Here is a 25022-nt window from a genome sequence, read left to right on the forward strand (position 1 = left end):
CAGAGGCCTCAGATGTGCATTAGGTGATTGGATGAGTGGATGGACAAATGCAGGGAGGAATGGATGGATGCAGGGATGGATGGAGGGACAGAGGGATGGATGGAGGGAGGGATGGAAAGATGGAAGGATGGATGGATGGATGGAAGGGTGGATGGATGGAGGGAGGGAGGGATGGAGGGAGGGAGGAGGGCAGGATGATGGAAGGGTGGATGGAGGGAGGGAGGGATGGAGGGATGGAAGGATGGATGGATGGAAGGGTGGATGGATGGAGGGAGCAATGGATGGATGGATAGAAGGGTAGATGCATGGAAGGATGGAGGGAGGGAGGAAGGGTGGATGGATGGAAGGATGGAAGGATGGAAGGAGGGAGGGAGGGATGGAAGGGTGGATGGATGCAGGGATGGATGGATGGATGGATGGATGAAGTGAGATGGTGACACACAGGCATGTCCTCCCAAGCTGTGCCCCATCAGGGAACAACTCCCTCTGCCTTCTCATTGGCCTGGCCACCTGTCTCCTGACCTGCAACTCGGAGATTACGCTGCCCAGCACCTGGAAGGCCCAGAAGTCCTTAACTGAGTTCCACCTGCTCCTTCCTTCCCCTCACTGGGTTTCCCCGGGCCTTGACAGGGCCGAAAGGGGAACCAGAGCATTCTGAGCAGACACAGCCGGTGAGGCATGTCTGTCTGTCCTGCCTGAATCCATCTCCCCCTCCTGGCCCACCTCCCACCATCCTGCATCTTGCGTGCTCTAACAGTTCTTATTTCAGAGTGTATTTTCCTGTTTTCCATCCCCTTGCCCTCTTTTCCCAGAAAGGGTATGAACTTTCGTTGGTATAAAAGCTCTTATTATTTTCATGCCGAGAAGATGGGCTTCTCCCCGCCCCACACACACTGCCACCAAGCAGAGCTCCCTACCACTGCACTGAGATGACCTCTCACCAGGTCAGACCTAGCAGTCCCCTTCTTGGCTCAGTTCTCAGCACGTCTGGCCACTTCCTCCTGGCCTCCGCCTACCTCATCGTCACCCCTTGTGGCTCCCTTTGCTACATCCTCTTCTTCCCTGTTGCAGATGTCCCTGAGTCACTAGCCAGGGTCACTTCTCTGTCCACCTTCTCCCCCTGGGTCACCTCATCCAGCCCCATGGCTTTCAATATCTCCTATATGCTGACATTTCCAAAACTTAAATTTCTAGCCATGGCCTCTCCCCCAGGCTTGCATATCCAACTGGTTACCGGATACCCAGACTTGGGTTTCTAGCAGGCATCTCCAACTTGACAGGTCCAAAGAAGGACGCTTGGTCCCTACCACCCAAATTCTGATTCCTTGCCCCCAGGGGAGGGGGGGGGCTTCTAGGCAACAAACCACAGCATCATGTAATCTGCGCAAGCCCGATTAAGAGTTCCTCTTTCTGGGGCGCCTGGGTGACTCAGTCGGTTAAGCGTCCACTCTTGGGTTCAGCTCAGGTCATGATGTCACGGCTCGTGAGTTTGAGCCCCTCATTGAGCTCTGCGCTGACAGTGCGGAGCTGCTTGGGATTCTCTCTCTTTCTCTCTCTCTCTCTCTCTCTCTCTCTGCCCCTCCCCTGCTTCCTCTATGTCTCAAAATAAATAAACTTAAAAAAAAAAAAAAGAGTCCCTCTTTCTGTCAGTCTGACTTCTCATTCCTTCTTCGTCCTGCTACATTCGCATCCCTCCCCACCACTGTGGGCTCTACCTGCAAAATCCAGGCCCCATTCCTCCGTTTCTCTCTGTCCTCGCTGACGCCACTTCGGTCCAGGCCATCGTCAGCCTCAGCTGGACAAGGACAACGGTCCCTAACTCCTTGTTTCCACGTTTCATTCCTAAATCTATTCTCAGCACAACCATGCCGTTCTGTTCTGTTGTTGTTGTTGTTGTTGTTAAAAATAAAAGTATGATGTCATGCATGTGCTCAAAACCCTCTGAAGGCCTCCCGTGAAGTGTAGAATAAATGCAGATTTCTTCGCTGGACTACTAGACCCTACATGCTGGGCGCCCAGCCTGCGCTCTGACCTCACCCGGATTTGCTCAACCCTGTTAATCTGCCTGCCGGGGGGCGGGGGGGGCTCCTCCCAAACCTGTACCCCCCCACCTCAGCTTCTGTGCTGCCTTTGGTGGCCCAAATGCTTGTCCCGTCCCGTATCTGTCCAAACGTAGGGCTCCCCAGGAGAGCCGGACCTTGAGTGCCCACCAGCACATTCCTTAGGCCTAGCCTGGGTCTAGAACAGGTTGGTGCTCAATAAATACTTCTTGAATCCTGAAGACAAAACCAAAGACATGGGTCATTCCCGTCCTGTCCGCTGTGCAAGCTTCCAAGTCTCCACGCTTCCTTCTGGGCATGTCTCTGGATACTTCTCTGTAGATCCACCTCCCCATCTCTGTGTGGTTTTGTGTGTCTGACATCTCTCCTCTCCAGGTCACCCTCAGTGTCTTCAACTTTCCCTCATCCTGCCTTCCTCCCCCTCCTTCCCCCGCCCCCTCCCCCCCTTCTCTCTCCTCCCCGCCTTCTGCCCATCTTCCACCTCTTTCTCGCTCTAGGTGTGGCCTTTGGACCTAGACTCCACTGCGCCCTAACCAGGCCTTCCTCCTCCCACCAAACTCTCTTTTGACTCCACCTCTCCCTGTCCTTCTCTCCATGCATCTTCCCTACACTCAGTTCTCCTCTGACTCTTGCTAACTTGTATTCCTTTCCCCACACTCTCCACCCTCTCTCCCTGGAACTGTCCCCAGGGAGTTCCTCCCTGGCCCTCTGCCCTCCAGGCTCTTCCTCTTTCTAGTCTACCCACTGCCCACAAGGCGCCTGAGGGGAACTCCCAACACCAGCCTGATTCTGTCCCTCCTTTGCTCTGCCCCTTTCTGCTGCCTCACTTCATCATCGTCATCGTCATCGGGACAGAGGCTGCCCCTGGGCACCACCAATTACCACCCCCTCCCCATTTGTGTCCGCATCTGGCTTCCCACAAGACTGGGGGGGGGGGCCTTAGAGGGCAGGGCAGGGTCTGAAGCATCTCCAACCCCCAGCATCGCCCTGCACAGGGCCTGCCACACAGGAGACCTTGGGAGATATTCACTGAGCAAAGGAAGGGACATCCACTAAGCGCCAAGTGCCTCCTGCATCGTCCATAGGCTTCAAATGCATCCCCCTGCACCCCCACAGCCCTTGCTCAGCTCACCGGCCACATCCCACAGCACCAGCCTCCTGTTCACCCCTTTCTCGAGTGGCTCCTTCTCACACCCACGTCCAGTCCTGCCCTTCTGCTGCTCAAAGCTGTCCCCCATCTCCCCACTACCCTCAGAATAAAGCCCAAACCCCGCAGCCTGGAACTCCAGCACTTCTGACTCTGGTTTCTAGCTGCTTCTCTGACCTAACCACCACCCCCGTCCTCCAGCATCCCAGATCTCTGAGCCCTGTCCCCAGTACAGCATGCTATGTCGCCCCCCTGGCCTTTGCATGAGTCACCCCCTTCATCCCTTGGCAGATTCCTACTCATCCTTTTTAAACCTAGGCTGGGACTTATGTTCTCCAGGAAGTCTCCCTGAGTACAGCCCACTCCTGGGACTTGGTCACTCTGTTCTCCCCATTGTGGTCCCTGTCACAGCGCCCATCACCCTGCCTGGATTGCAGTTTTTGACGACTCCTCCTTGAGAGCAAGGAGAGAGTCTGTTTCATCTGGGGCAATCCTGATTCCAACTTACTGCCTGGTGTGTTCACAGAGGCACAGAAATGTCAATGAGTGAATGGCTGAATTAATGAATGAATGAAACACAAATGTCTAAATCGCACGAGACACCATGCCTGTGCTTCAGTATTTAGTGTGATTATCTGCGTCCTCCCAGGAGTGTGAGTTTCAAGGGCCAGTGCCTGTGTTTGATGCTGAATTTCAGCCTGTCTCTGCCTCTCACTCTCCTCTTTGAGTTCCTGCCTCCCTTTTGTACTCCATTCATGTTATGCTCCCTTTGAAAGCCATTCCAGGGCCCCCTGCTGCCCTCAGAATAAAATCCAAACTCCTGACGTAACTTCTGAGGCCCTGGGCAGTCTGGCTCTGTTTACATCTCCGGCATCATCTTGGCCCATCTGCATCCAGCTCACTATGCCGTAGCCCTCCCTTAAGCTCTTCCTGCCCCAGGGCCTTGGCATATGCTGTTCTCTGGCTGCCACACTTCCAGCCTCACCTGGCTGGCTTCCTGTCATCCTTTCAATGTCAGCTAAAATATTTCTTCCTTTTAAACTGGGTTACCCATCCCTGACAGAACATTTTGTAGCATTTCAGACTTCTCCTGTGTCCTAACTGTACCTTGCTGCTTGTACACACAGTTCTTCGATTAACGTCTGTCTCCTGCACAAGATGCAAACTCTGTGAGGACGCTGGGGAGACCCTGTCTGTCTTCCTCCTTTCTGTAGCCTCAGCATCTGGCACAACGCCTAGTGCTTAGGTGCACAAATAAATTTCGGATAATGAATGAACCAGTCACTCTGATCGCCTGTTTATGTTCCCTCTCCAGCGCCTTCCTGGTACACAACAGGCACTTAATAAACCCTTGTGGAATAATGAATGAAAAAATGAATGAATGCCCATATCCACTCCTCGTTACTTTGCCTTTCTGCCTGCCTTCTCTTTACCTTTCTATCTCTTTACAAAGGGCATATATATAGTTTGTAGGTATAACTATATATTCGTGTGTTATGGGCCCCTCTCCAGGAGTTGGGCCGGGCTGGGCTGGGAGTCCCTCCCTCCCCCACCGCCCCGCCCCCACATGCACACAGCAAAACATTAAAAAGAAAACATCTCGAAACTGCAAAAAAACTCCACAGCCCTCCCCCCGCCCCGCCAACCCACAAAAAAAAGTAAATAAATAAAACACGACGCCCCCTCCCGACGGCTCCCTCCCTCAGGGTCCCCGATCGGAAGGCGGGGCGCGGGGAGGGCCACGCAGTTCTCCAGCGCGCTCGCGGGGAGGAGGGGCGCCCCCGCCCCACCCCGGCAGCCTCGTTGCACGCGCGCCCGCGCACGCGCCCCGGACACGCCCCCTCGGCGCCCCCCGGCGCGCCCCTACACCGGCGTGGTTTTCCTGTTGAGCGTGTTGGTGTTGGAGGCGGCGGCCTCCTTGGCCAGGGTCCCGGGGGCTGGCGCCGCGGGCGCAGGCGGGGCGGGAGCGGGCGCGGCGGGCGGCCCGGTGACCGTGACCGTGACCCCGCCGCCCGCCTCCTTGGGGAAGGCATTGTGCAGCGTGAGGAAGCCGGGCGCCCCCCCGCGGTCCCGCTCGGCGCCCGCCCCGCCGCCGCCGCCCGCGCCCGCCGCCGCGCCGCCGTACGCCCCGCCGGCTCCGCCACCGCCGCCGCCGCCGCCGGCCCCCGCCAGCCCCGCGGCCACGCTGCCCTTGGACGGGTCGCGGCTGAGAGTGTACATGGAGATGTCCGTGGAGGCGAAGCCCGGGCCCCCGGCGCCGCCGGGAGACGCGTCCCGCGACGGCGACGGCTCGCTGGAGCGGGAGCTAGAGCGGGAGCGGCGGCGGTAGCGGAAGCGGTAACTGGGCAGACGGAGGATGGCCGAGGGGCCGCTCCCGCCACTGCCGCCCGCGCCCCCGCCGGCCTTGAGCAGGTCCGAGCGAGACTGGCAGTGCGCCTCGCGGCTGCGCTCGATGTAGATGTTGACGGCCAGCACGCCGATCACCTCGGCCAGGATGAACGACAGCCCGCCGAAGTAGAAGGACCAGCCGTACGAGTAGTGGTTCTTCTTCTCCTCGTCCCGCTTCGGACCCGGCTCGCCCGCGTTGGCCGAGATGTACACGATCACGCCGATGATGTTGCTCAGGCCTGGGCGGGGACGGTCAGACGGGAGCCTGGAGGCCACCCCCGGCCCCGCCCCCGCCCCGCCCCGCCCCGCCCGTCCCAGCCCGGCCCCAGGTGCCCTGAACTCATCCAGGGCTGCCCCGGGCCCCGCCCCGGCTGGTCTAAGCTCCACCCCCAGACGGTGTAGGCTCCGCTCTAAGCGCTGCCTGTCCGGTCCCAGGATCCCTGAACTCCTCCTGAGCTGCCCAGGCCCCGGAAATCGTCTGGTCTAAGCTCCACCCCCTGGCGGTACAGGCCCCGCCCCAAGTGCCCCCTGTCACGCCCCAGACGGCCCCTTCCAGTCCCAAGTGCTGTAAACTCCTCCGCACCTGGCCCAGGCCCCACCCCAAGTGCTCCCTATCCTTACCCACCAGTCCCAGCCCCGCCCCAGGTTCCCGGAATTCCAACCCAGCTGGCTCAGGCCCCGCCCCTTCTGGCCTAAGCTCCACCCCCAGGCGGCGTAAGCCCTGCCCCAAATGCTCCCTGTCCTGACCCGGACGGTTCATGTCCTGTCCCAGGTTTCTAAATTCCTCCCCGGCTAGCCCATGTTCCACCCCGCATTGGTCTAAGACCCACGCCCCGGTGGTGTAGGCCCCCTCCCCAAATGCTCCCTATCCCGCACTGGACGGTTCCTGTCCCGTCCCAGGTGCCCTGAACTCCTCCCAAGCTGGCCCAGGCTCCGCCCCGCGCTGGTCTAAGCTCCACCCCCAGGTGGCAGAGGCCCCGCCCTAGATAGTCCTCGCCCTATCCCAGGTGTCCTACACTCCAACCAAGAGGTGCAGACCCCGCCCAGGCGGACCTAAGTCCCACCCCAGGGCGGTGTAGGCCCCGCCCCTGTTGGTCTAAGCCCCATCCCCTGGAGGTGTAGGCCCCACCCCGAATAGTCCCTGCCCCATCCCAGGTCCTCTAAACTTCCGCCTGCCCCAGCTAACCCAGGCCCTGCCCCAAAACAGCCTAGTCTGGACCACGCCCCAGCCCCACGGCCCTAGGCGGTTCAGGCCCTGGCTGGCCCGAGTCCTGTCACAGATGGTCTAAACTCCTCCCGAGTTGATCTAGGGCCCACCCCTAGAGGGCTGAACTCCCAGCTAGCCCAGGCCCTGCTCAGTCTGGTCTAAACCCTGCCTGTGATGAGGTGATCCCAGCCTGTGTTTACAGGCCCTACCCTGGCTGGTCTAACTCTACCCTTAACGTTATAAAGCTGGGTTTTCTCTTGGGCCCTATGCTCCTTTAAACTCTGTTAATGAGGTACTTCTGTCTGATTCTCTAGGCCCGGTACCTTGCTGATGTAAACTCTTCATGGTATTAACCCAGACTGGTTATCTAGTCTAGGCCCTCCCCCTGCTGGTCTAAAATTCGTCTTTACTAGAGCACGTTCACACACACACACACACACACCCGTCTACCCTAAGCCCGCCTCCAACTTGTCAAACCCCGCCCCCTGCGGGTCCCCTCTTACGCCTGGCCCCCGCCTTTCTAGTCTTCTGGCTCAAAAGCAGATCTTGACCCACCGCCAAAACACACCCTGCTCTTTATGCTAAATCCTTCCCCTTCTCCGAATTCTGCCCCCTGGAATTTCCGAGCACTACTCATTTCATGTAGAAAAGCGGGGGAGGGAGGAGGGAGAGGAGCGTGGGGAGCCTCACTCCAAGTTGGTCCGGATGGTTTTCCAGCACCAGCCTCTTCTTGGATCCACCAAGGTCCACGAGGCCCCGCCCCCTAAAGCAGGTTCCTCCCCCTCTATCTGCAGCCAAATTACTTTCACCCGGTCCCGCCCAGTCCTCGGATGCCAGCCCCACCCATCAATCCCCAAGATCCCGACCGTCTCAAGGCCCCACCCCCTTCACCAAGCCCCGCCCCTTCCGTCTCCATAACCGCGCGGGTTTTGGAACCTAAACTCCCCGCAATCCCGATTACGCGCTAGACACCTGTCAGTGCTGGGTTGTTCCCCTCCCCCCTATCCCGAAGACAGCGCTAAGGCGACACCTACCTTGCCCAGCGGGTGGCGATGGAGCTTAGGAAGAGCCTAGGAAGGCTCTAGGCCCCCACAGGCGCCTGGGGCAGGGTGGCTTTGCAAACGCGCCGGCACACACACACACACACACACGCGCGCACACACGCGCGCACACACGCGCACACGTGTGCGCGCGCGCGCGCAGGTGGGCCGCCCCAGCCGGCCGCCCCCTCCCTCTGCCTCTCACCTGCTGCCACGAACAGGATCCCTGCGCCCAGAATGATGTTCCTCTTGGATTTGTAGACCCGGGAGGCCGCCACGCACACGCCCCCGAGCAGCAGCAGGATGGCGCTGAGGATGGGAAAGATGCTGGAGGCCCGGACGACTCCTGCGAGGGAAAGGAGGGGAGAGAGAGGGTGGGGAGCCAGGGAGTCAGATGCGGCCCTTTGCTCCCCTCACCAGTTTTCGTCTCCGCTTCTCTCGCTGGAATCCTCCCATTCTCTCTCTCTGCCTGTGTTCTGATTATTTCGTTTTTTGTTTCATTCTCTCTCCCCTTTAAAATTTCTCTATTTCTCGGTCTCATCTCCTCTCCCGCCTTTTTCTTCGTCCTTTTCTTTCTCCCTCGGGCTATTTCTGTCTCTCCTGGCGTATTTATTTTTCTTTTTCCTTTCTCAAAATCACTCTCCCTCTCTCTGAACTTCTGTGACCCCTCTCTCTTTCTCTCTTTGCCCTCCTTCTCTGCGTATTTCTTTCCTTTCTCCAGATCTATCAAATCGCTTAATATCTTATCCACCACCCCTTTCTGCCTGGCTTCATGTCCCTCTTTGGGTTCCCCTCCTTTCCTCCTCTTCTGTGTCACCCCCATGCTTCTGCTTGGCTCCATCTATTGCTCCGGTGTTCGCTTGTATGTGTCTGTCTGTCTTGTCTGTCTTTCTCTCTGCAGTCTTTCCCACCCACCCTCCAAACCCCAGCAAACGGATTTTGCGATTTCTGAGCTGGCTGAGGCCTCAGCCAATCATAATTCAGGATTTGCCGCGTTCTCGGCGTAGCTACCAATCGCATCACCGGCTTCCCCAGCCTGCTCGAGAGAGTGGCCAGTCCGCGCCGCAGATTGCCTCACGGCCCAGGGCGCACTGGCCAATCCCAGCCCAGACACCGACAGCCAGTCACAGAGCAGTGTTGCCAAGGGCGCCGAGCAGCAAGGCGGCCAATCCCCTCCCAGGATCCCCCATCAGCCCGCCTCGAGGTGAGAGGAGGGGGCGGGAGAGGGATCACTGAGCCAATAGGGAGCCAGAGGATCTCAGCATCTGGATTTGGATTGGCTGACCAGTTCATCTCCGCGTGTCGATCTAAGTGCCGCTCCCCAGCCCCCTCTCCGCTCTCTAGGCGCCCCTCCCCGTCCCAGCAGCGCCCCCACTCTGACCCAGACCCCCACGTACGGAGCAGATACTCCGCGCTGTCATGGTCGTAGTCCGTGTCCTCCGGGAAATGGTTGATCTTCACGCAGACACCTCTTTTCAACCCTGGAGGGGGATGGGGGTGATGGTGGGGGGTGTACTTAAGAGTTGGGGGAACTCCCCTGTGAGAGACGACCCCCTCTTCCCCAAATCCCTTCTTCCTTCTGGGCCTATTGAGAGACAGGACATCCTGGCTCCTGGGCCTGTCAGCGTCTGGGACAAACTTTAAACCTCTCTGGCCTCGGTTTTCCCACCAAAAAAGAAAGAAAAACCCACGCAACACTCGCTAAAAGGCCACAAGGACCCTTGCCCTGTAACCCGAGCTAGGACACTCAACCTCTCTGGCCTTCTGCCTACCCCTAAGAAAGAAGGTGCTGGTTTAGGCAATGTCAAGGCGCTCTGCAACTCTGAACTCGACGGGTCTGAAAATGCGTGAGAAAACCAAGGAGGGCACAGAAGGCGAGGACTACATTTCCCATGAGGCTCCATGGAGTTTTAAATCCAATTGTGAACGCTCAGCCCCAGTGGATCATGGGAGTTGTAGTCTCTTCTGTTCTGCCTCTAGGGAAAGGGATTCCGAGCCTCTTACCTGGAATCCTTGGGAAGTTGGAGCGGCTGGAGCAAGTAGAGGCATTCGAGGAGGTATGCCTCTAGACGTCATGCAGTCTTACCCCCTTCTTCCATCCCAGACTCCTCATCCTCACACCCTTTGGGGACCCGTCTTCCCTCTCACTTTGGGGACGGTTCCTATTCTACTACCTCTAGCACACAGCTGGAGATTGATATGTAAGGATAAATATAAATACACTTAGTTTCCTCGATTCTCCAGGCTCCTTTCAACCTCCAGGCCTTTGCCCATGCTGTGGATTCCGTTCACATTCTTCACTGATGAAAAACTTACCCTGCAAGTGGGAGGCTCACAGGGTACCTGTTTGAGGAAGCTCTCCCTGTGCGCGCGCCTGCCTCCTACCAAAGTTGGGTCAGTCTCCCCCTCCAGGAGAGCGGAGTTCCTCCGGGAACAGCGCCCTGCGGTACCCCTCCCCCTCCCTTTTTTTTTTTTTTTTTTTTTTTTTTTGGCATGCATAGGGTTCATTTATGAGCTCCTTCCTCAGCAAACTGGGAGTTTCTGCAGGGGGAAAGCATGGGGTCTGATTCCTTGTGTGTCCCTAGCATTGCCTGGCACAAAGGAAGCCTCAAGAAATGGGTGTTGAATGAATGAATGAAATTATGAATGAATATAAGGATAGCAGAAGGGGAGGCTGGAGGCAGAAGATGACAGGGAATGGAGATAAAGGAAAGGATTGGGAAGAAGGAATATAAGGCAGTGAGTAATTCCACTAATCGCTAACACTTGCTAAATGCTTCCTAGGTGGATTAACTCATCCGGAGCTCCCAAGAGTCCTATGAAATAGATAATGTTATTGGTGCTGGGCAGTGGCCAAACGTTGGGAATTGGAGCCACGCTGCTTGATAATGAAACCCGACGCCGTCGTGTCCTTATTCTGTGACCTTGTTGGTATTACTGAGGCCAATTGGCTTCAATCCTTTCACCTATAAAGAGGGGATGATAGGACCTATGTCATGGGGTTGTTGTGAGGATTGAATCCAGGTAAAGAGATTTAGCACTTTGCATAGAACATAATTAAGTGCTCAGTTGATATCAGTCGATATACCCATTGTCCAGATGAGGAAGCAGAGACACAGAAAGGATTCATCAATTCACAGCTGATGGGGGGAGGGGTGGAAGCAGAATTAAAACACACAGCAGTTTGCCCTACTGGAATATAGGCTATGGGCTGTTCACTACTGTATCCCGAGCATCTACAACAATGCCTAGCACTTAGTAGGTGCTTAATAAATGTTTTTATGAAAGAATGATTGAATGGGCCCAAGCACTTGAAAAGAGGCTCCACATCGCTCATCATTAGGGGAATGCAAGTCAAAACCACAATGAGATACCACACCATACTCCTTAGGATGGTTACTATTTAAAACAAAAAAAAGTAAAACAAAATAAGCGTTGGTGAGGATGAGAAATTGAAATCCTTGTGCACTGTTGGTGGGGGTGTAAGATGTTGCAGTTGCTACAGAAAAGAGTGTGGAGATTCCTCAAAAGGTGAAAAACGATATCACTATATGACCCAGCAATTCCACTTCTGGGTGTAGACTCAAGAGAATTAGAAGGCAGGGTCTCTAAGAAATACGTTCACACACATATTCACAGCAGCATTATTCACAACAGCCAAAAACAACCCAAGTGTCCACTGACAAATGAATGGATAAACAGAATGTGATCTCTACGTATGATGGAATATTATTCAGCCTTAAAAAGTAAGGGAATTCTGACATGGATGGACCTTGAGGACATTACGCTGAGTGAGACAAACCAGTCATAAAAATACAAATATTTGTACGGTTCTATGTATATGAGGTCCCTAGAGGAGTCAAATTCATAGAGACAGAAGGTAGGATGGTGGGTTCTGGGGGCTGGGGGAGGGGGGATGGGGAGTTCTTTAATGGGAACGGTTTCATTTTGCAAGATGGAAAGAGTTCTGGAGAATGGGTGCACAGCCATGTGAGTATACTTAACACTAACTGTACTCTACGCCTGAAAACAGTTATGATGATACTGTTTAATGTTATGTTTTGTTCTATTTTACCACAGTTTTTTTTAAAAAGGAATGAATGATTGATTGATTATATACCTCTCAAGCGCAAGACTTATCAATATTGATAAGTCTTATCAATATTGATATTACATCAATAATTGATTATATATATTGTTATGTTTTGTTATCTTATATTTTACCACAATTTTTTTAAAAAAGGAATGACGGGGCGCCTGGGTGGCTCAGTCGGTTAAGCGTCCGACTTCAGCTCAGGTCATGATCTCCCGCTCCGTGAGTTCGAGCCCCGCGTCGGGCTCTGTGCTGACAGCTCAGAGCCTGGAGCCTGCTTCGGATTCTGTGTCTCCCTCTCTCTGACCCTCCCCCATTCATGCTCTGTCTCTCTCTGTCTCAAAAATAAATAAATGTTAAAAACAAAATTTTTTTAAAATAAAAAAGGAATGAATGATTGATTATATACCTCTCAAGCGCAAGTCTTATCCATCAGCCCATGCATTATGGTGTGGTAGGTAAGACTGTGGGTTCAAGTTCTCTCCTTTTCTTGAATGGGATCACATCACTTCTCTCAAAACATCAATCATAATTAATTAATTAATCATAGACCCTCTCAACAGATTAGTGATGACAGCAGTGATGATAACTAGTAGTTACTGAGGGCTAACCACACACCAGGCACCTGTCCAAGCATCTGACAGGTATTGACGCACGCGATAATTATGACTAGTCCCAGGGCTACTGGACAGTAACGATATCCCCACTTTACAGATGAGAAAACTGAGGCACAGAGTGGAAGAAGTTGCTCGGTCCCATGTAGATGGTAAATCATGGGGAGGAGATTAAGTGCAGCTGAACTTCAGGGGCACACGTATTTAAGGCAGGGGAGCACGGTGGCTGTGGTGGTCAGGAGCACGGACTCTGGACTCACAGTCCCTGGGCGGCCACTTCCCAGCTGTGTGGCTTTTGGGCACTTGAATGCCCCTGAGTCTCAGCCTCCTCCTATGGAAAATGAGGACAATGATATGACCTCATAGGGTTTGAAAAGTGTTCAGTGAAATACAGAGTTGAGTGCAGAATACAGGGGGCTGTGCAGCATGCATCTGTGCATCACCTGACCTGACGGGGCTGAGCCAGGAGGTTTCATGTGCAGGGATGGCAGTGATGTGTCCCTGGGTCCCCCCAGAGTCTGCCTAGCACAGACCTGGGTGGGGTGGGTGTAAAAGGGCTGGGTGCTGCAGTGAGGACATGTGGGGATGTGGGCTCCAGCCTGCTCTGACCCTCACATGGCCATGTGGCTGACTCACTTCCCTTTCTGGCCATCAGCATCCTCCTCTGACAAACTCGAATGGTAATAATACCTTCCCCCCCTTGGCACAATTAGCAGAATTCGGTGAGATAAGGCGTGAAAAGTCCTGAACACAGGGGCTTCAGATAACCTGCTCCAATAAATGGAGCTGTGGGTCCATTGAGTCCTGACAGGCGGCTTTTGGGCACCAGAAACGTGGCAACTGAGGTGAGGTGTGAACATAAAATACGCACCAAATTTCAGACTTAGTATTAAAAAAAAGCATAATATTCCATCAATAATACTTTATATTGCTTACATATTAAAATGATAATATTTTGGCTATGCTCGCTTAAATAAAACATATTATTAACCTTTATATTGATTTATTATAAATTTATAATTTCTATTTTTAAAATTATATTCATTGACCCTTCTCCCTTTTCCTTGGTTGAATGTAGCTCCTGGAAAAATTTAAGTCATATATGCATTTCTGTTGGGTAGTGCTGTATCAGAGGCTGGGGCTTCTGGGTTATCAAGGAAGGGGAAGGGGGGCCTCAGGGCAGTCACCTGAATTCTGAATAATAATTAGAAGAAGAACTACAACAAAATGAAATGACATAATCTAGCCCTTACTCTGTGCCTGCTGGCCTTTTAAGTGCTTTACAATGGTAGCTCACTGAATCCCTCTGAAATCCCTGTGGGTTGGGGGAGGGAGACTATTCCAATCCCCATTTCACAGATGATGGAAAGGAGGAACAGAGAGGTTAAATATGTGGCCCTGGGTCACCTTGCTGTGCATGGCAGACAGGAGGTAAACCCAATGAGCCTGGTCCTAAAGTCTGCAATCCTCGGTCACTCCATCTACCGCATCTGTCGGGGAGACTCACAGGGACACGGGAATGAGACCCCAAGTCGCCGGGGAAGACGGTGCCTTCAGGAGGCAATGGCTCAGGGGGTTCGCTTTCTACATTCCCAGGTCCCCGATGGGCTGGAGGCTGATGGATGCATTGTTCTGTTCTCCTAGGAGATAAACCAGACCTGGATTCAAATCCAGACTCTAGTACATACTGGTTGTGTGACCTTGGGAAAGCCACTCGGCTTTCTCTGAGCCTTAGCTGCCATCTCTAGAAGGTGGAGATAACAGGAGTCCGTATGAAACAGGCTTATCGTGGGATTTCAGCGACCAATAAATGACAGTTACAGTAATAAAGCCAGCCTTCGTCTACACCCTCCTTAAGACACTCGGACACTTGCTTCGGTTTCCAGGACACCCGCTTACCTCATCTTCCCCAAACCTCCACGGCCCCTGCTTCCTGGGCTCCTTCGCAGGTGCTCTCATCTCTGTTAACAGTGGACTAGCTCAGGCTGCAGCCCTCAGCTAATTGGTTTGTTTCCCTCCTCATTCTCTAGGTGACCTCATCCATCCATATGCAATGACCCCCTCCCATTTATATCTCCCGCCCAGACTGTCCCCTGAACTCTGGCCTCCTCAGTCATATCACTAACAGCCTAGACCAGGGGTCAGCAAACCACAACCTAAGGGTCAAACCCAGCCTGCCAAAGCCAGTGAAAGAATGGGTTTTATGCTTTCTGAGTGATTGAAAAAAAATACATATATCAAAGGAGGCTATTTCGTGGCACGTGAGAAAGATATGAAAATTCAGAAGCCGGTGTCCGTGCACGAGTTTAACTGGAACGTGGTCTCTCTCCTTCACTCGCGAGTGGCTGTGACAGGGACCAGAGGGTCCACAGACCCTAAAATACTGACTGTACGGCACTTTTCTATGCTTGCCCCTGTCCCAGGTGATGGCTCTAGTAGGCATCCTAAATTTAGCATGGCCAAAACAGCTCATGATATTGCTCCTCACAACAAATTAGATCAGGGACGATAAAATAAACGAAACAAAACCCCCGCTGTTCCACCCTTTGGGTGTTCCCCCCCCCCCCCCCCCCCGCATCCCGCCCCGTTCTCAGTCTCCCACAGCCTTGGGAGCAGTGACTCTCAACTAGGGGTGAGTTTATTCCTAGACCAGAGACAGTTGACAATTTGGGTTGTCACGACTTGGGGACTGCTCCTGGCATGGAGAACGTGGAGGCCAGGATGCCGCTAAGCAGGACGGCCCCCACAACACGGAGCGATCCACACCAAAGTGTCAACAGTGCTGAGGTTGGGAGATGCTGTTTTAGAGACTCCTCTCTCTCTCTCTCACATCCCACAGCCACCCTGCCACCGCTTTAGCTTTGGGACACGCTCTGAATTCAAATCACTTCTTCAACTCCACGGCTCCCCCTCCAGAAAAACCACCTCCCGTTCCCCCTCTTGCCTGCCTGTTCGCCTTTTGTCTCTCAGTGTTAAGTCAGTTCTTGTTTCTCCTCTGCTCAGCAACCCTGGTCCCAGGACCTAGAACTCAGGAGACAGGGTCTGTTGTCTCTTCAATTGCCCCATCACGTCCCCTTCACTCACTCTGCCGGTGACCACACACACAGGCTCCCACCTCAGGGCCTTTGCACTGGCTGTATCTTTCCTCCGGAGAGTCACGCGGCTCTCTCTCTCACTTCCTTTAGACCTCCACTCCGGGGTCACCTGCTCGGCGAAGCCCGACCTAGTCTCCTCACCGGCAACTTCACGTAAGTGTCCTAACACATTCCATCCCCTCCTCTGTCCCCCTTAGCACTGAGTGCTATCTAATACCCTAAAACTTTTGCTTACTTATCTTTCTGATTATTTGCCTGTCGTTCTGGAATATAACACATACAAATCCAGGGACCTTTTGTTTTTCACTGCTGTAGCCCCAGAATCAAGAACAGTGCCTGGCACATAGTATAAAGTCAATAAACATTGGTCGTTGGACGGATGAGCGAATGAATGAATGAATGAATGAATGGTAGTTTCACTATATGCCATACACTGTCCTAGGGTTTCAGGATGTCAGCTTCCACATGTGGCTGGTGCCTGGTGCTTGGTCAGACCAGTGAAAGGACATGGACCGCACGCCTGGTCTGAAAGAGCGCATGCCGCTTGGGCTGGCCCACCGTGGCCCCTGCACAACGAGGCTGCACAACGTCCACTGGTTCAAACAAAGCTGGAAATCAGATTTCCAATGTGAAGTCTCCCTATTTTTAAACGTTGGCAACTGATTCAGATTTGGGTTTCAGTTTTAAATGCTTGGCACACCAGACAAAGCTTATCTGCACATCACTTCCCTTAGACCTGAGTTGTCTTGGTTCTGCCCCCCATCACAGCTGGGCGACCTTGGGCAAGTGGCTTAACCTCTCTGAGCCTCAGTCTCCTCATCCCCCAACGGGAGGGTGCACCTGCCTCGCAGAATTAAACGACGGACCATTGCGCTGCACTCCTCGCTCTCGCAGAAGGAGAGCTGTGAGGCTCAGGGGGGTGAACAGACAGCGATCACAGGGGACAGACGCACGGTGGGGCATAGTGGGCTGGTGGGGCATGGTGGGCCAGGACCCCAGGTCTCCTGCCTACCCAACCCCCACCCCCAGCGCCTCTGTGTCCTGCAAAGCTGAGTGGGAGGGAGAGGGCAGGTGAGCCAGCGGAGGGGAGGCAGAGGGCCCGGAGCAGGCAGAGCAGGACCCAAAGACACAGCAGAGATGGAGACTGGAAGACGCAGTGGCCTTGGGGTCCAGAAATGGGGCCTGGGAGGAGGAGGAAGAGGAAGCGGGTGTGGCGGAGTGGGGATGAAGCAGAGCAGTGTGGAGAACAGAGGAGGCCGCGGGCCAGGATGGGAGGTTGGCGGAAACCCTAAAGGGGGAGAGGCAGGCAGGGCCGGAGTCTACAGGAGGTGGGGGGAGCCGAGGGTCAGGAGCTCTGACCTGATGGGGCACGACCCACCGTGACGTCTGGGGGACAGCGGTGGAAGAAGGGGCAAGGGGGTGGGGGTGTGGGGAGAGGCGCAGGGGCACGGGGAGGATGGTGGGGGGCGGGGGGAGGAGGTGAGACTGCCCAGGAGAGGGACGGAGGCGCCACACACCGGGTGGGGGGCAAGCGAGGAGGAATTGCAGAGGGCTTGCAGAGGGCGCAGCGGAGGAGGGAGGCAGAGGGAGGGACGGGAAGGGGCAGGAGGGTGTGTGTGTGTAGGGGGGGGGTGCAGGCCGGGATCCCAGCAGGGAGGGCGGGCGCGCGGGCGCCCACCGCGCAGGGGAGAGGTCCGGAGGAGGGGGGGAGGGGCGCGAGGCGGCCCCCCCTCCCACATACCCTACCTTCCAGGCAGCATATCCTCCAGAGCCCCGAGTGGGTGAGGCCGCCGGGGTCCTTCTTCTCCGAGGAGCCGCTGCCCCCGCGGTGGGCCGGCGCGTCGTCGCCGGCCGTGAGGTTGGTGGTGTTGCAGATGAACGCGCGCGTGTACAGCCAGTAGTCGGTGCTGATGGCGATGGTCATGAGGCCGAAGGCCGCGAAGGCGCCCACCGTGGTCAGCACCACCTGCACCCCCTTCTCGCACCACAGGCCCCTCTCCTCGTTCCAGCGCTTCAGCGACTCCAGTTTGACCACGGGCAGCCGGGGGGCCGTGGGCCACCACCGGGGCAGCGGGGGCGGGGCCGTGCCGGCGGCTGGGTGGGGGGCACAGCGCAGGCAGAAGCGGGGGCCCGGGGCCGGCCGGGCTGGGCTGGGGTGGGGGGGGGCGGCGAGGAGGAGGCGCGCGCCGGGGAGGGGGTCAGAGGGCGGCCATGGTCGCCGGCTGGGGGGTGGGGGCGGGGAGCAGATACGGGATTAGTGGAGAGGCACGGTACCTCCCCCACCGCCGCCCCCACCCCACAGAGCACCCCCCACTATTTCCCGGGGGCCGGAGAAACTGCTTCCACCGTGGTTCCCACTGCCTCCCTTTTCTCTGAAAAAGTCTCCCTCCTCCCGGGGCAGTCTTCCCACTTAATCCCACTGGGAGAAGTCGCCCCCACCCCCACCACAGTTCCTGCCACTGTGCATCCTCCCGGCCCGCCCGCTCCAACCCCCACCCCCACCCCTCCCCCGTCCTCACCTTCCCCAGAGGCCAAGCCACCCCGCACTCTAGCCCCTGGGCTCCCCCCTCCACAGGAACCCCTCTCCCCTCTCTCCCTCATGTCCTACCATCCTCGTCTCATGCAGTGCTGCCCGGCTCCCCACGTCCCCTGAAAGTTTCACCTCCTCACCTACTACGTCCTCTACTCAAGAAAAATAAACCTCTCCATCTCTCAGCTAAAAAAAAAAAAAAAAAACCAGAAACAAAAACCCAACCTCTTCCCAACTAATCCTCGCTGTTTGCACAACTGAGAACCACAGGATGACCACCACTGCCACCCTCGCCCCCCCGCAGTCTCTCCTGCATGGGAACCCGCTTCCCCACTCAGACCCCTGCGTCTCTGGACCAAGCTTCTCAACCCCAATCCCTCAGTCACACCTGGAAATCACCAAAGGATCTTAGACACCAGGATACCGGTGCCCCACCTGAACCCCACCTGAGCAATCCCCATTTCATTGGTCTGGGGTGTGGCCCTGAGCATCTAGGTTTTTAAAAGTTCCCCTGGGGGGATTCTCGTGGGCAGTCAACACCTCGCACCGGACCGTCTGGTTTAGAAGAATGCCCCCAGCTGCATCACATCCACTCCACAGCCCCCACGGTCTCCCTTGGACCACCTCCCATCCCCTACGTGTCTTGATCTCCAGGAACACCCCCCCCACACACACACACACACACTCCTTTTGCTTAAAGAAGTCTTTGAGTCTGGCCCCTACTGTCTCTACAACTTAGGCAAACTCATCAGTGCCATCACTTTCTCCTCCTCCATTAAGAAAAATTTCCTCCATGGGCTCCACGGAGGAGTACTCACAGGAATCCTCCCCCCAGACCCCCAGTCCCTCTCCATTCAGGAATGGCTCAATGTTTGGCCTGAGCTCCCACTGCTGTCCAGGGAGCTCCCCGCCCCCTCTGCCCAGCGTCTTCCCCCCACCCCACTCCTCTGCCCCTTCCACCATCTCCCACTGCCTGAAAATCCCCTGACTATACCCCTTGCTGCCGGTTATCTTTATCACACTGATGAACGCCCCCCCCAACTCTGCATCTCCCCAATTCACTTGGACCTCCTACTCTCCTCAACTTACAGGAACCTCTTCCCCCTTCCCTGACTTCTCTCACATCATCAAGAATCCCCTTCCTCCACCAACATCTCATCTACTCAGGAAAATTCCCTAGATGAGTCCTCACCAACTTCCCTTCTTGGGACACCCCCCACCACACACACACACCCTTTCACCTGTGCAGGGACATGCTGTATAGATAGCTCTACTTTCTTCCAATTTTACATGGACCTCCCCCCCCCGCATAGTCAGTACCCCTTAGAAAAATTTCATCCACGAGGCTACAACTCTCTTTTAGTTACACATAACTGTCCACTCTGCAACCCCCATGTCTGTTCATTCCCCCCCAGGCACAGCATGCCCACCACCACACCCCCAGCCCTCCCTTCCAGGCAAGCGACCCTAACCCCCTTCCACCACTCACTGTTTCCTAGACTTCTTCCCCAAACCCCCAGTTACAGTTAAGAGCCTGGGAGCCAACAGGAGAAAACAGAAGAAACCCTGGGTCCTAGCATCAGGGTGACCTTGGCCTTTTCCACCCCCATCAGCTGGCCCCGCCTGGGTCTGCTCTTAGGAGGGGCTACTGAAAAAGGTTGTCTAGGGGGGGTGTCTCCATGGCAACGGGGCCTAGTGCCCCACACGAGTGTTCCCTCCCCCACCTCCACTCAGCTGCCCACACGAAGCCCCTACCGTCCCCTCCATCAGCCCACTGGACACTCATGGCCCCCAGCCCCTGTCCTTGGTTCTGGCCCCTTCCTCCTTCCTCTCCAGACGGATGCCGAGTTTCCTCTTCTTATCTACTGGCTCCTTCTCCCCCATCTGTGCCCCTCACCACCAGCACCACCACCTCAACTGTCCTAGCAAATCTCTGCTTCCTCCCCCCGGAGTGATCCCATGACCCCGAAGTGTACCCCTCCCCCAGCTGGGCCCCCCACAACCCAGGATCAGCAGGGGATGGAAACGGGGTAAGTGAGGGAAATTCTCCCATCAAAAAAAGATTTGAAGATCTTTTCATTCTGTCGATTTGAGGGGCAATCTGTTTGGTTTTAGGGACTCTTCCTTTAGTCCATCTGTCAGCGGGAGCAAAGGAGGAGGGAGCAGGGGACCCCCAACTCTAAAGCTTCCGGATATGACAGGGGTCACCAGCCCTTCTCCCTCTGAAGGGGCTGGCTCCTTCCTCCAGAATTAGGGGGGTCACAGAACCTTCCTTGTACATCCACCCACCTCCGATTAATAAAAAGATCTGTCTCACCTCTGTTAACGATAGGTCAACTCTCCGATGCACTGGGGAGGGGGACGATGAGCCCCCCTGCCTGCACCCCCCCCAGAAAAACCCTGGTGGCTCCCAGTTCTCACTGCTCCCCCTCCCCCAGCAGCGAGGGACCCAGGCGTCCGACCTGGTTGGGGGGTGTTGAGGTGGGAGGGGAGGCTGAGGGGCTGCTCTTAGCTCGGGCCCCAAGAGAGTGGGGGTCGGGATGAAAAAAAAAAAAAAAGGTGAGGAGACAATTTGGTTCCCGTGTCGCTGGGTAAAGTGCGGAGCTGGAGGACGAGAGAGGGAGGGAGGAGGGAGGGAGGGGGAGGGGAGCCGCTGGGGATGGGGGAGCCACAGAGAGGAGGTGGGGGGAGGGAAACGATTGGGGGGCAGGGTCTGGGTGGCAGAAGGAAGCTGAGGGAAAAGAGAGAGAGAGAGACCCAGAGAGGGAGGGAGAGAGACACAGAGAGACAAGGAGAAGCGGAAAGAGAGAAACCCAGAGACTGTGAAACAGAAATGGGGGAGGGAGAAATTTGGGGGAGGCAGCGGCTGGTAGCAGAAGGAAGTTGGAGAGAGAGACACACACAGAGAAATATCCAGAGAGAGAAGGGGACAGAGACAGAGACACAAAGAGAGAAACCAAGAGACTGGGGGACAGATGGGGGATGGGGTAAGGGAGAGGATGGGGGGGGGGTCAGGATGGGATAACAGAAGGAAAGAAGAGACAGGGACAGAGTCATCCAGAGAGGGGGAGGAGAGACAGATGGGGAGAGACAGACAGAGACTGAGGATGGGGGAGAGAACGAAACAGAGAAAGGGAGAGAGAAATTGGGGGGTGGGGGCAAGGTCTTAATAGAGAGAAGGATGATTTAGAGAGAGAGAAATGGAGAGAGAGAGCGGACAAGAGAGTGAATAATAAAAGAAATTTAGGGGAGAAGGTTCTGAGTGGCAGAAGATGCCTGGACACAGAAAAGCCGGTGCAGAAGGAAAGAGAGAGATAGGTGGAGAGAGCCTGCCTGGGAGAGACCCCGGGAACGAGAGACAGAGAGAGACTGAGGAGGCATCAGAAGGAAGCTGGAGGAAAACAGGAGAGGGGCCAGGCTCCGATGGATGAAGGAGGTCAGAGATCGAGGCCACCCGCGCCCCCTCCCCCACCACATCCCCGGCCCCCATCCCTGCCCCCATCCCCATTCCAAAGCCACCACCCCACCCCCACTAGCCTCCTTCTCTCCACAGCATCGCTTTTCGCCGCCACCGCCTCTTCCTGTCGCCATAGCAACAGGATCCAGGCGCCCAGCCAAGGCTAGCAGCGGCGCCGGAAATGAGGGGAGGGCCTTTCCAAAAGGACCCCAGGAGCTGTCCCCTTTCCCCAAATCCAGGGAAAGCTCAACTTCCCGGGCCTCCTCCCCACCCCCCCACCCCCGCCACAACTGCCAAGGGCAAAGAGCCCCTGAAAATAAAATTCTATTCGATTCAATTTACCAGGATAGCAAGCCCTTTGAGTTTCACCAATACATATATATGTATGTATATATATATATATATATATATATATATATATATATATATATATTTAATTTTCATTTCACCCCCTACCTGCCCCTAGCTCAAAGAGTTAGATTCCCGCCCCCACCCCCCAGATGGGGACTGGCATGAGGGGGGAAACAGAGTATGAGAAGCTCGGGTGGAAATATGCCTCAAAGAAATCTGCCTGGGGTTGGGTGGGACAGCTTTGCAAGTTTTACGAATAATGACGGTTGGAGTTACAGAAGTAGCCAGTAGCCAGGGGGGATGAGAGTCAGAAAGTTTGGTTTTGGACTCAAATCTCAGAGATGGCCGTAGCCACCCTGTGACCTTGGGCAAAACATTTCCTCCTTTCTAGACTCGGTGACTATGGGAACAAAACCCCCCTCCAATTAATCGAGAACGTCGGTGAGACAAGGTCTTGCGCACTGCTCTACACTAGCAGTTTGTTTCCCGGCTGTGACCTCAGGCAAATGGTATCCAAAACCAAAAGCTGGCCATGACCACAGACTTGGGCTAGGCAGTTTGCAAGCTTCCTTGTCTCCCGGAATTCTTACGGAATCCTTGCAATGTGGACGCTGACATTCCCATATTACAGATGAGCAAACTGAGGCTCGGAGATGTATCGTGATTTGCCCAAACCACTCAGGGAATAAAAGGCAGAGTTGGAGATGAAGCAGTTTCTTTGTGGGGGTTGACAGGGGTGGTCAGCAGTGGGTGAACTTCAGAGCCACTTAACATGCCGTTTTGGGGGAACAGGTCCTCCCTTTTGGGGACTGGTGGAGACAGAGAAAACCTGTGTTCCCCACTCATCCAATCCGCTCCCCCAGAGGAGCCAGAGCCTTCTGTACACAGCATCTCACATTTCCAATGGAGTTTCCAGAGGTCAGATTACTTAATTCTCACCATGCCCCCCCCCCAGGGGAGGGGGGGGAGTTTAGAGAGGCATTCTGACACCCCTGGTTTAGAAGCAAGGAAGCACCAGCCTCAAGGGAAGGGGCCTGGAATTCATTCATTCGAGAATTATGTGTCCCTCTTCTGCTCTTTTGCCAGGGAGAGGGACGCAGCTGTGCACAATAACGGTAACCGACATAAATTGAACGCTAAATATTACGGACTCAAAGTCATTTGCAGGCATCGACTTGATCCTCCAGCTTCTGCGGTTAGCCCCCATTTTCAAGATGTGTAAACTGAGACAGAGAGGTCAGCACATCAGGAAGGTAGGAAGTGCGGTGGCAATGAGAGCCAGGGCTTCAGATCCCAGAGCCTGCGCTGTTTTCTCTGCTAAAAATAAACAACAAAAAACAGAAACCTTCCAAGGGTGAACACAATGATGAGGGTAATAAAACAAGCCAGGGTTTCTAAACCTAGAACCAGTGATGCTAGCTGGGTATTTCTCTGGCGGGGGGGGGGGGGGGGGGGTGGTGGCATCCCAGGCCACTTCAGAATGTCCACCAGCATCCATCCACAGACTCTACCCACCAGATGCCAGGAGCAAGGGGTATAATAAAAAGAACTCAGGGGTGCCCGGAGGGTGGCTCAGTCGGTCTTAATTTCAGCTCAGGTCATGAACTCAGAGTTCCTGAGCTCGAGCCCTGCATAGGGCTACGTGCTGACAGTGAGGACCCTGCCTGGGTTTCTCCTTCTCTCCCTCCCTCTCTGCCCCTCCCCTACTCGCCCCGTCTCCCTCCCTCTCTCTCTCTCAAAATAAATAAATAAACTATAAAAAAAAAAAAAGAATTTAGTCTGTCCCACCTCAAATCTTGTTCCTTATTGGAAAAGCCTTTGCATGTTTTTAGCTGTTTCTTCTTTTACTTCCTAAATAAGGAAGTAAATAATAATTATCTTCTGAATGTGTCAGCATTATACATTCTAGATTCCTTTTCTCTGATAGATAAGGATTTAACTCATGTAGACCTCACTTTTCCCTTCCTTCCTCCCCATATAAATATTTTTAGTTCTTCTACTGGTTAATTTTGAGGCAGTAAGTGATAGACTTTATTTACATCATGATTTCTTGCCTCAGAGACCATATATCTGGTTTCTTGTCAGCAGCTTTATTGAGATAGAATCCACATACCATACAATTCACCCAAGAAAAGTGTATATAACTCAATGGCTTTCCGTGTAATCATAGAATAGGGCAACCATCAAGTTTAGATCCATTGCAGAGCATCCTTCTGAGCCCAAGGAGTAACCTTGACTTGGTCATCGTCCCCATCGCCCAGCCCCCCACACCCTATCCTAGCCCTAGGCAATCACTAAGCTACTTTCTGGCTGTGTAGGTTGGCCTGGTCTGAACATTTCATATCAATGGAATCACACAATATTTGTTTATTTGTGTCTGACTTTTTACTTAGTACAATGTTTCCAAGGTTCACCCATGCTGTAACATATATTAGGACTTCATTTCCTTTTCTTGATGAATATTATTCCATTGTAAGGATACATTATGTTTTACTTATCCATCGGGCATTTGGGTCGTCTCCCATTTTGGCCGTTGTACACATACTGCCGTGAACATTTGTGTGTGAGTTTTTCCATGGACATATGTGTTCACATCTCTTGGGCATGTACCTAGGGGTGGAATTCTGCCTCCTCTGTTTACTTGTCCTCTGGAGAAATGAGATATCACCTCTGGACTTTGTGTTGTAAGATACAAATGTTAGACCCAGTGGTCAACCCTTCTGTCCGTGGAAGGACCCCTCAGAAGGAGTGTCACTGAAGGTGCAGGTTTTTTTTTTATTTGTTTAATTTATTTTTATTTTCTATTAATTAATTAGTTTGTTTGTTTGTTTATTTATTTATTTATTTATTTTGATAGACCCAGTGACCAACTTTTCTGTTCATAGAAGGACCCCTCAGAAGGAGTGTCACAGAAGGTGCAGGGGTTTTTTTTTTTGTTTGTTTTTAAATTTCTTTTTATTTTCTATTAATTAGTTTGTTTGTTTATTTTGGTAGACCCAGTGACCAACCCTTCTGTTCATGGAAGGACCCCTCAGAAGGA

At 54.3% G+C, this 25022-nt stretch overlaps 1 protein-coding gene across 1 annotated transcript; it reads right to left on the reverse strand.

Moving 5' to 3' along the window:
* Positions 1-1538: 1538 nt before the first annotated feature.
* CACNG8 (calcium voltage-gated channel auxiliary subunit gamma 8) lies at positions 1539-17781 on the reverse strand. The gene is made up of 4 exons (XM_043600152.1): positions 17391-17781; positions 9240-9323; positions 8048-8188; positions 1539-5834 (listed from the first exon to the last, which is right to left on the reverse strand). Exons 1-4 carry the CDS (start codon positions 17566-17568, stop codon positions 5071-5073), a joined length of 1167 nt encoding a protein of 388 aa, XP_043456087.1. The 5' UTR covers positions 17569-17781; the 3' UTR covers positions 1539-5070.
* Positions 17782-25022: the final 7241 nt, after the last annotated feature.

The sequence above is a fragment of the Prionailurus bengalensis genome, chromosome E2 (genome assembly GCF_016509475.1).
Source record: "Prionailurus bengalensis isolate Pbe53 chromosome E2, Fcat_Pben_1.1_paternal_pri, whole genome shotgun sequence".
Taxonomy (NCBI): domain Eukaryota; kingdom Metazoa; phylum Chordata; class Mammalia; order Carnivora; family Felidae; genus Prionailurus; species Prionailurus bengalensis.